The sequence below is a fragment of the Diceros bicornis genome, unplaced genomic scaffold, assembly GCF_020826845.1.
Source record: "Diceros bicornis minor isolate mBicDic1 unplaced genomic scaffold, mDicBic1.mat.cur d_74_multi, whole genome shotgun sequence".
Lineage (NCBI taxonomy): Eukaryota > Metazoa > Chordata > Mammalia > Perissodactyla > Rhinocerotidae > Diceros > Diceros bicornis.
This window is the reverse complement of record NW_026690930.1, coordinates 2686535-2698689: the sequence shown is the minus strand read 5'-3', so window position 1 is coordinate 2698689 and position 12155 is coordinate 2686535. Positions and strand designations below refer to the sequence as shown.

General features: G+C 36.2%; 1 protein-coding gene and 1 pseudogene across 1 annotated transcript; both read right to left on the bottom strand.

The window, feature by feature from the left end:
- Positions 1-3390: 3390 nt before the first annotated feature.
- LOC131402364 (olfactory receptor 5M10-like) lies at positions 3391-4829 on the bottom strand. Its single transcript, XM_058537170.1, has one exon. It carries the CDS (start codon positions 4610-4612, stop codon positions 3665-3667), a length of 948 nt encoding a protein of 315 aa, XP_058393153.1. The 5' UTR covers positions 4613-4829; the 3' UTR covers positions 3391-3664.
- A 5110-nt stretch (positions 4830-9939) lies between these two features.
- The window catches only part of LOC131402363 (olfactory receptor 5M11-like), a 35291-nt pseudogene continuing 33075 nt past the window's right edge, over positions 9940-12155 (bottom strand).

The window sequence follows — 12155 nt, the reverse complement described above, 5'->3', positions numbered from 1 at the left end:
TTAGCATTTTTGTATTTTTATTAATTTTCAGTTCATAGCCTTTGAAATGCATTTATATGTTGGTGTTCAATGCTTCAAATGATTTCTATAAACTTACTGTATCTTAGTATTATTATCACTTTATCTTATGTGTGACAAAATCTTTGTCAAATTGTTAGAGCTGCTTATTTTAAATTATTTTATGGTCAAAATGAAGTAACTTTTCTATTGGGAATTTCTCAGTCTGCTATTAAGCTCAGAGACATTTTCTTCTGATTATTGAAATGTTTAATATTTATTTGAATTTTGATCAAATTGTTTTTGAGGATTGTTTTCAGTGATTGAATGACTCACAGTTGAGGAGTTATGTGTGGACATGACAGTTCTTTTGGGGGATAGTTGTTGGCAAAAAGCAAATCCAGATACAGATAAGATTCTCTATTTAGATATCTTTGTGGAAACTATATTGCATCATGGACACTGGGATGGTGCAAAAATAAATGTATGTGTACAACTGTTAATAAATAAATAGCATTAATGTGCCAAAGTTGTATGCTTTTCTCCTCATTTATAGGCCACCATCACCTCTCCACCTTTCTAGTAAAAATACTTAACTCACCTGTAACCTTTCAGCCCTAAGCAGTCCTCTCTGTGGCCTCCGTGCCATACATCTCCCCATCGGATCTGGGGACCAAACTATAACAATACAATTAATACTAAAATATTTTTCTACATTTTTCACATAATTTACTATGGGTGTGTGTTGTATGTGTCGCCACATATGATATTGTATATGTGTGCATATTCTTCTAAATTGAACTATTGTATGCATAATTTCTGAGTTAAAAATATCAGGTAGCTAAAAGCATCTGATTTTCATTCTCCTAATGTAAATTTGAAAAGCAAAAATAACAAAGATGGAATTTCTCTACTAGAAATTGAAACATTTAGGGGGCCTGCCCGGTGGCATAACTTTGTCGGCCCGGAGTTTGTAGGTTCTGATCCCGGGCACGCACCGACGCAACGCTTGTCAAGCCATGCTGTGGTGGCGTCCCATATAAAGTAGAGGAAGATGGGCATGGATGTTAGCCCAGGGTCAATCTTCCTCGGCAAAAATGAGGGGGATTGGCATCAGATGTTAGCTCAGGGCTGATCTTCCTCACACACAAAAAAAGAAATTGAAACATTTTAAATCTACATTAATTATAAGAATTTGGTTTAAAATATGTATACAGATTGGTCAAAGAAAAAATAGAAATGGATTCATTCAGTATACAATGAAGATAACGTCACAAATTAATGAAAAGTAAAGCGTTGCTTAATAAATAGAAGGAAATGGGTTAAAATGTGAGAGAACAAGTTATATACGATAGTACAACATACAACAAAATTGTATCTAGAATAACTCAAGGTATTCCTATAATATATAGCCACAAAAAATCAATAACATAATATAGATACTTGCTTATTTAATTTTAGGATGGAGAAAATCCACAAAGCAAAACAAAAAGAGACAAAAATTTTCCCAATAAAAATGTAAATATTCTTCATGTGAAGAATATTGGAAACAACATGAACTGTAATCATCAAGCTGATGCATATATTTCATTTGTTAAGCATATATTTCAATTCTTTTTCTGTTCAAATTCAAATAGAAACCTTGCCTAAGAATTTCAGTTGAGACAATAAAGAAGCTAATTATCTTAAATAATATTTCTTAATATTAATATAAGTACAGTGAAATGGTTACTTTCAAACATTATTAATCATACATGTAAATGGTTGATGCTTTCTGGAGAAAAATTTACCCATAGAAAAATTTAACAAGGGCTTTAAAAGTGTTCAAAGCATTTAAGTCAGCAATTCCACATTTAGGAATCTATCCTAGAGAAATAACAAGAGGGATATGGAAGTAGATATACGAGTCAATCATAATAACAATAGGATATATCAACACGATGGAATAATTGTTTGCAAGATAAAGTGGAAAAAAATTAACCAAATGCAGAGAACAACTCTCTTTTAATAGGGGATTGCAAGTAAATTTTACTTTCATTCCAAAATTGAAACTAAATTTTATTGCAAAATTTAAAAATCTTTTAGTATTTTTCAATTTGCTTCTCTACAACTATGTATTATTTTTGTAATTAACTTCAAGTATGATTTAATTTTGTGTATTATACCACACTGAAAATAATGTTCACTAGAAATATTTAGTCTATATGAAAATACAAACATTATACTCTCAAGTGAAAATCAATGTTAAACCTTGCATATGGCAAATGATTCCAATTTCGTTTTAGGAATTAGAAGAATACATACACACACCAATTTATTAAGAAAAATATAAGAAAATTCAAACAGAAGTTGTCCATTGGTTTAGGACACATCACTGACAAATGTTACTTCCTCACCACTGTCTGTATTTTCAGTTATTTATAGTGAACATGTTTGATAGAATCAGCCTTATTCAATCAACTGAGACTTAAGAAGAGAGCTCAGTTTTCTAAAACTGTATGTCATCTGAGTGATTTTCTGGAAAATTATTTGAACACAGAGTAAATATAGCAGTTGATTTCATGTGAACATTTAGTATCACGGTCTAAGTTAAAATCAAGGCACACAATATTAGAATACCAGACATTTAAGACAATTTAAAGAAATTTTAATATATGTCTCAATATGCAGCCATCTAGTTGAATAATAGTGCATAGATTAATGAGGATGATTTATGTATCTCTTTATATAACCTTCTTTACTGAAGATTTTCTCAATAGAAATTTTGAGAACTACTGGAACAGACTTATCTAGAGAATAATGTCACAGCCAGTTTTATGAACCAAAGTAAGAATCGAGTGTTCTCCTCCAAAAAGATATGTAAACACCTACTTATCTATATACTGTTTCAGGGCCCTCTCAGGTTGCAGAAGCCACTTCACAGACTGTATTAACTCTTAATAAATTAGACCTAACTCAGTGCAATTACATAAAAAATATACCTAGAATGCTTTATACTATACTGTGCTTGAATTCAATCCATATTCCTGGAAACTCACAAACAGGTGTTGACAGTTTATTTTCAAAACTGAGAATCATAACCAGTATTTATAAATAGACAAAAAGTTTTTAGGATGTGTATGATTCGGGTTGTGGGAGAATTTACAAAATGTTTTAACCTATGTGTGATCTATGTATTTAAAATTTCCCTGAGGTGATTCCAGTAATTAATCAGGCACCAGAGACATTGTTCTACACCACACTTGAAGAAGAAATAATTTCATAAGTAAAAAAAAGTGCAAAACTAATCCCCCTGCTTTGAACGTCACTATGGCTCTGTAGACCACATAACTCAGAGAAGATGGATTTCCAGTGTTTCCCTCAGAGTGAGTTAATTACAAGATTTATCCCCAAGTAAGTAAAGATATTAAAGTATTATATGGAATTATTGGATACTGCCCATTTTATTTTTAGAGGTTCTCTGCTAAAGAAAATATTGTTTAATTTCAATATTACAGTTTTTATTAAAACAACTTGTCTTGAAGGTATTAATTTTGCGGAGAATTTAGCTAATGTCATTGACAGTTCATGAAGATAAACAAATCATGACTATAGAATAGTAGGTTTGTTCTTTGAAGGGAGTCACCACGTCATCACTGACACTTAGTAATGACAAATGAACACATGCTTAAACTGCAATTTTATGAAAGAGATTTCCCTTAATCATTTGCTGCATGGCATGGATCACATCCTTGTTCCTTAGACTGTAGATCAATGGGTTCAGCATTGGGCTCAAAAACGTATAGAAGACTGCAATTATTTTGGACTCCTCTATAGACGTCTCAGATGGGGGCCTTAAGTACATGCAGCAGAGGGTTCCATAAAATATGGTGACTGTTGTAAGGTGGGAAGCACAGGTAGAAAAGGCTGTGTGCCTGCCTTTAGCAGAACGGATCCTCCAGACAGCTGTAATAATGAAAAGGTAGGACAGGAGAATGATGAAGAGGGAGCTTGAGAGAGTAAAATCAGCGACTACAAACATTGCCGTCTTCTTGACATAGGTGTCAGAGCAGGCCAACATTAGAAGAGGAGGGTCAGCACGGTAGAAATGATGGATTTCAAGGGAGCCACAGAAGGACAAGTGAAAAGTCAGCAGTGTCTGAGAGAGTCCACTGAGGAAGCCAAAAGTATAAGGGACCATGACTAGAGAGATACAAATGTTCCTGGGCATTTTGGTGCTGTAATGTAAAGGGCTGCGAATGGCAACATAGCGATCCACTGCCATGGAAGCAAGGATATATAACTCAGTGATCACCAGCGCAATGAAGAGAAGACACTGCATGAAGCATCCAGCATAGGAGATGGTCTTCTGGTCTGAGAGGAAATTATGCAGCATATTTGGAGTAATGTTGGAGGAATAACAAATGTCTACAAAGGAGAGGTGGCTAAGGAAGAAATACATGGGCGTTTGGAGGTGGGAATTGGTCTTGATCAGCAGGATCATGCACAGATTCCCTGCCAGTGTGATTAGGTAGATCACCAGAAACACCCCAAACAGGATCTTTTCTAGCACTGGATCCTCTGTGAGTCCCAAGAGAATGAATTCCCTCACTACAGTGTGGTTTTGAGAAGACATTTTCTTAGCCCTTGAAAACTGACAGTGACAAAGAAAGTGAGGAATTCTGTCTGATCCAGATTCTGCTTTTATTATTTTATTCCATCCATTTTATCACTTACTTATTGATCAATTCATCTATGAGGAAATTACTCTTCTCTTTTCAACACACACATCAAGATTTCTATGTAAATATTTTCACACTCTATCTCTGTTCTCTCTCTCTATATATATATACATCTCAAACACGCAAACACATTCACTCTCTCTCATGTATATATAATGTATTTACATATAGTTGTAGTTTATATTAATTAATAGATAATATGTTATAATATTACATATTATATATACATATGTATACATTTATAACTGTCTTCTTGGGGAACTTCATATTTGATATTTTTTCCAAATGTTTTGGGAAAAAAAGCCAAAAAAGTGAAAATTAGACAGGAAAAGCAGCACATCATCAACATCATTCAAATGGACAAAGGAAGTTGGATTTCTAGGGTCCCTTGCGCTGTGATGTCCTATTGTTTCAGATATAAAATAGAAGATAAATGTTCAGCACAGCATTTTCTCTTGAAACCTATAGTCGTCTGACTTAATTTCTTAAAGAGGACACTGAATTTAGTGAAATTTAACTCTTGATATATGGCTCAGAAGGTACAGAATGAAGACTTGTTCTCTCTGCTTTATAAATTTACCCACTCATTTATTCACGTACACTGCAAAATTTGATATTTTTCTGTTCTAGGATCTGTAGTTGCAGCAGTGAACAAATTCCCCGTCCTCATGGAGCACATGTTGTAGGAGGAGGAACAGATATTAAACACATAGATAAAAACGTATAACATCATGTCAGTCAGAAGCAAGGATTATGAAGAAAATGACGGCAGGATCTAAAGCATCCTGCTTTAGATGCAATTTTTTCCACATTTAGAGGATACTAATCTCCACACAAAAGAACAAAACATATTTTTGCGAACAAATGTAGAAAATAACCTACCTGTAAAAGCTGATTTACCATATTTTGTAAAAGCACAGTGGGAAGATTTATAATGTATTTGCTAAGTATATTCCATAGAGAATTTTTTAAATAAATTTTAAAAACCAATTAAAATACTCTTTGTTCATCAAGGGCATAACCTTAATTTAATGCTTTGGGAACTAGATTCTCCTTTGAGGCCAATAACCCTACCTAACTCTGGTAGACACTGCTTGGTACTGTGTGTGAGATCTTCAGCACACGTAAAGAATTTAACCATCACTTTTTTAATACTGTGGAAGGAGGAAAATACATGCAGATAAGTTTTGCAATTTTAATATAGTAAAGAACAGGGAATCCCAATCAGAAAGCTTAAATTTTTCTCTATAAACACTGAAATGAGGTTATCTAATGATAGTGAGGAGTAGGAAGGTACAGCAGGTGAGAGATTTGAGGAGCAGAAAGACGAGGAAAGCCACAGACTAGGAAAAATATTCACATTCAGTTATTCTGACAAGGACTTGTATTCAGAATACATGAAGATTATCCACAATAAACTGCTCAAATTATAACCATCCTAACCAAAAAAAAAAAGTCTATGAGGTGAACAGAGAGTTCATAAAAGAAGGTTTGCGAATAGCCAATAACCATGTGAAAAGAATGTCAGCAACCATAACTGTCAAGAAAATGCAAATCCTAACTACAGCTGGATACCACTTCACAGTCACATCAATGGCAAGAATTAAAAAGATTAGCAAGAAAAAGATAGACAATGACAACGTGAAGTAATTGTAAATTTCATAATATGTCACTTGATGGCGTATAAAATAATTTAATGACTTTGGAAAACTGGTTGTTCCTTATAAAATGTCTCGTAAATTAAGTGCCATATAAAACTATAGCCCAGTAAGCGTATTTATACAAGAGAAAAGAAGACGTATACCCACAAAGAAACTCAGATATATGTTGACAAATGCATAGATAAACAAATTGTGATATACCCATATAATGGAATACCACTCAGCAAAAAATGAACAAACTACTAATGCAAGTTAAATGAATCTCAAAAGCATTGCATATATAGAGATTAACTTCCTGAAGGGCAGAGTGATGACCTCCCAAAACCTGTTTCTCCAAAAAAGCAATGAGAACACTGGCAAAAGTTGTCAAAATCAACTCTTGAGAACTCTGGATATTTACCAAAGTCTTGCAACAGTTCTAGGAAAATTAATCCATTTATTCAAGTAAACATGTCACAATGTTGCTAAAAGGAGTGAGCTTTGTGTCTTTTTTTTGTGTGTGAGTAGATCAGCCCTGTGCTAACATCTGCCAATCCTCCTCTTTTTTTTTTTTGCTGAGGAAGACTGGCCCTGGGCTAACATCCATGCCCACCTTCCTCCACTTTATATGGGATGCCACCACAGCATAGTTTGCCAGGCGGTGCATCGCTGCGCATCCGGATCCGAACTGGCGAACCCCTGGCTGCTGCAGCGGAGCACGCGCACTTAACCGCTTGTGCCACCGGGCCAGCCCCTGTGTCCTTTTTACATTCCCTATCCCCACCCCTCTCCCTACCTGCACAGCAGCCTTGACAACTTGAATTATGATTTCATGGCTGAGCACATTCGTCAAACTGCACTAAAATTATTATATTTTATTGTAAGTAAATTTACCTGCATAAATTTGATTTAAAGGTAAGTTTCGCTTTCCTCACAGTCAACCAGATCAAATTATTCACTGGATTATTAATACTGAGGTACGAATAAAAACGACAACAGAGGCACAACGTTATCAGGGCTCTTCCCATACTTAAATTAAAACAGGACAAGAGCTAACCATTGAAGCTTAATTTGTCAAACCCTTTCTTCACCTGGAAAATTTTTAACTATTACATCAAGGATGGAATCCAGAAAGAAATCTGTTTATCTCTTATCTCTTCTCTTCTCTTTGTTTCTGGTATCAAGGAAGCTGAGATAAAAAAAAAAAATAAGAAAATGAATGAGAGGGCCAGCCCCGTGGCTTAGCGGTTGAGTGCGCACACTCCGCTGCTGGCGGCCCGGGTTCTGATCCCGGGCGTGCATAGACGCACCGCTTCTCTGGCCATGCTGAGGCCGCGTCCCACATACAGCAACTAGAAGTATGTGCAGCTATGACATACAACTATCTACTGGGGCTTTGGGGGGAAAAATAAATAAATAAAATTATAAAAAGAAAATGAATGAGAGAAGCAGCAGCAGAAGGAGAATTAGTTGGATGAAGAGTTTTAAGTAGTAAATAGGAGTGGTCAATGAAATACATAAAGGCTTTCTCAAGTCCTCACGAGTCTGTTCCTTGCTGAGTATTACATGCTCAGTGGCTTGGCCTATGACAGGGACATGGCAATCTGCAATCCCCCGCATTGCAACAGCAGAATGTCAAGGCCACGTTGCATCTACCTACTCACTTTCCCCTCCCTCTGGGGTTCCATGGTGGGCACAATGCAGGTAATATTGACCTCTCACTTGTCCTTTTGTGGACCTAACCCCAACAATCATTTCTACTGTGCTGGCCCACCCCTCTTAATGTTGACATGTTCTGACACTTACATAAAGCAACCTGCCCTCTTTGTGTCCACAAAGATTCAACTCACAGTGTCCCCACTCATCATCCTCAACTGCTACATTTTCACTTTCATCACAGTTATGAAGACATATTCCAGTGAAGGGCAGCACAAAGACTTCTCCACCTGCAGCTCCCCTGACAGCTGTTATTGTGTTTTATGGTGGCATGTGCATGAGACCAGCAAACGAACAGACTGTTGAACAAGTGAAAAATTGTGGCCGTGTTTGTATTTTTGTGGGTTCCATACTGAATCCATTTATCTACAGCCTGAGGAACAAGGATGTGGAACAGGCTTTGAGAACAGTGTTTATGAGAAACATTAGTACAATGGAGAAAAGTTCTATTTTGACAGTCTCCCCATGATAAAATAATGAGTCTCAAAAACAATAAAAAAGATATCCCTTGTTGGTGGTACCTGAATGCAATTCTCTTGGATAACAAAATATTTTTTATATATGCATAGTTTGGGATCAAATGAAAGTCTAATGGAAACGATTGAAAAAGTAGTTTGGAAATGATGATTGATAAGAAACACAAAAGCAGAAGTCAGCTGTTTATAATAATACAGAGTCATATTTTGTCTCCCTCAAGAACTCATTTCCACTTGATTACTTAGCAGATAAGTTCTTCATTTCACTTCCTAGGGCATCAATATTGAACACCACTGAGCTACTCTTACCAACAAGGGAAGTGCTTTATGATATATTTCTTGAATATGAAAATGATTTACTTTCATATGATATATTACATAGTTTCCTTTAACGAAAGCTGATTATCTTCTCAAAGAAACTCACATCTCTAATTTCAATGATTTTTCTCGCTGCATTTTGGTATATATTTGAGTCTACTTCTCTTGAATATAAAACCATATGTGTTTTATTTTTTCAAGAAAGAACTTAATGTTTTACATATTTTAATTCTTCTATGATTTGTTTCATTAGTTTCCTCAATCAAAACAGAATCCTTTCTCAATAAAGAATACTCACCTCTGATTTAGTATATTCTTCTCTTACAGAAGTTTTATATAATTTCCCCTACTACATAACTAACAGCTATTGTTATATAATTTTACATATTACCTTTTGGTTCCTGTCTACCCATAAATAATTTTACATAATAGTTCCTCAAGTCTGCATGAATTTGGTTTTAGTGTTTTAAAACTAAATAGTATTGCAAGAATATTCCGAATTGGCTGATGCTCTTTGAATTTGGATTCTTTTTAATTGTATAATATAACCGTGTTAATATGACATATTTAGTATGCCACATTCTTTTAATAATCAGGATGTTTTTATTTTTTTCCTTTTTTAGGAAGGAAGAAAAAGACAAATACTGTATAATCTCCCCTTTACATGGAATCTAAAAAAACTGAACTTGTTGAACCAGAGACTAGAATGGTGGTTGGCAGGGGTGGGGAAAGTGAGGAGATGTCAGTCAACTGGTACAAACTTCCAGTTATAAGATGAATAAGTTCTGGAGATCTAATGTACAGCATGGTGACTATAGTTAAAAATACTGTTTTTTTGTACTAGCAAGTGCTAAGAGAATGGATCTGAAATGATTTGGCCACCTCTAAGACAACAACAAAAGATTGTAATCATGTGAGATGATAGAGTGCTAACTAACCTTATTGTGATAATCATTTCACAATATATAGTTTTATGAAATCATCATGTTGTCCAACTTAAGCCTACACAATTTTATATGTCAATTATATCTCAACAAACCTGGAAAAAAAAAACTAGTCAATAAAATCTCAAGATTAAAATCATAAGGCTGTGTTCTCTGACAACAAACTAAGTTACAAATATGTAACAATGATATATCATTTAAAAGTCCAAATATAAGGTAATTAAGCACTCTCTTCTAAATAACCCATAAGTTAAAAAGTCACAGGGAATATTAAAAAGTATTGAAAACTGAACGATACAAAATACCAAATTTAGTGGGTTTCAGCTTAAGCAGTGTTTTGGTGAAATATGAGAAAAGAAGCAAGACTCAATCAATAATCCAAACTTTTATTTAAAAAAATGAGAAGATAAAAGATAATCCCAAGTAAATTCTAAATTTTTCAAAGCAGAGAGCATTCATTCTTTGCCTAGACTTGAGTCTGTGGACCAAGGCTTACAAGTCACAGGGAAGAAGCAGGCCCCAACAGCTCAGAGGCCACAAACTAGATCCACAAACTCAAGTCTAGGAAAAGAAAGATCACTCTATTCGTCTCTCTTCCCATTCCCACAGGGGCCATTACACAAGCACATTCACGAGAAACAGGAAACTACTACTGTGACCCACAGGTTCTGGCTTCACTTAGTAAGTCCAAGAGGTATGCAGAAGGGTGTTTCTTAAAGACTCCTAGCCCCAAAAGACAGATGGTAATAAGAATGGAATAAATTCAAGGAACTGAGCTGAGAGAATGTTTGTCCTGTTTACCATTGTAAACAAGAGTACACCAGCATTTCAGGGAGTATTAACGAGGACTTTTCACTTAGAGCAGTTCTCCTCAAAATTTAAAGTGTTTACAAATCACCCAGGATTTGGTTAAAACAGAGATCTGTGTATGGTAGACCTGAGGCACAGAATGCAATGCTACGTTTCTAACAACCTCCAAGGTTAACGCTTTCGCTCCTGCTCCATGGACCACACATTGAGGAATAAGGGCCTAGACTAACAAGTGCAGCTCATTTCTTCCCAGACATGAGCTTTTTAGCTGAGACACTTGTGTCATATCCAGAAAGAACACCAACACTCGTCATGAAAATGCAAAGACATTTGAGCCAAATATTTACAGTTATGGTTTATTGGAAATTGGAGGCATTGCCATCCTAGTGGCCATATGTCATCTGAGCACATTCTTCAAGGCCAGCTTTACATCTTTTTCTGCAGACTGTAGGTGAATGGATTAGGCACTGGGCTTAGAAAAGTATAGAAGACAGCTATTATTTTTGATTCTTCGATAGTCTTATCTGTTGGTGGTCTTACATACATGCAGAAGAGAGTTCCATAAGATAGAGTAACAGCCATCACTTGGGAACAACAGGTGGAGAATGCCTTGTGCCTTCCCTCTGCTGATTTGATCCAGAGGATGGCAGCAATAATGAAGGCACAGGACACCAGGATGATGGTGAGAGAGTTGGAGAGATTGAAGCCAGCTGGTATGAGCATGGCTGATCTTTGACATAAGTATCAGAGCAAGAAAGCTTCACGAGTGGCGAATCTGCACAGCAGATGTGGTTGATGACACTAGATCTACAGAAGGTCAAGTGGAAGGTCAGGATGGCCTGGAATAGCCCATCTGAGAAGCCACAGACGTAAGGAAATGTGGCTAAGCAGATGGAGACGCGCCTGGACATTTTCGCACTGTAGCGCAGAGGGTTGCATACGGCCAAGTAGCGGTCATAGGTCATTGCTGCCAGCATGTGACTCTCAGTCAGGAGAAGTGCAATGAATATGTCACACTGTGTAAAGCAGCCAGCGAAGGTGACGGTCTTCTTTTCTGGTAAGAAATTAGTCAACATCTGCGGGGTTGCGTTCGAGGTCTAGCACAAATCTACAAAGGCTAAATTAGTGAGGAAGAAGTCCATGGGCACGTGAAGGCGAGAGTCGAGTCTGATTAACACCATCATGCCCAGGTTTCCTATGAGGGTGACAAAGTCCACAACCAGAAACAGCACAAAGAGGAGAGGCTGGAGTTCGGGGCGATCTGCGAGCCCCAGGAGAATGAATTCTGTTATTGCACTCTCATTTGTGATGGACATTTTCTGAGAGTCTGTGCCTGCATTTGAAACAAATGCAAATAAAGCAGCATGAAGGTACAAATCACATTACCGACGACTGAAACAACTTTTCTCTAAACCTTCGTATGTCATTAAATGAATACCATCACAACCCAACTTTGTACTTCTACTAAGCCATGATTTCAGTTGCCACTGTAAGTATTCTATTTCTATCTGTATACCTACAGTTACACCTATA

What these genes read in the sequence shown, in the direction of transcription:
- LOC131402364 (XM_058537170.1), bottom strand. Translation starts at nt 4,612, where the DNA reads ATGTCTTCTCAAAACCACACTGTAGTGAGGGAATTCATTCTCTTGGGA.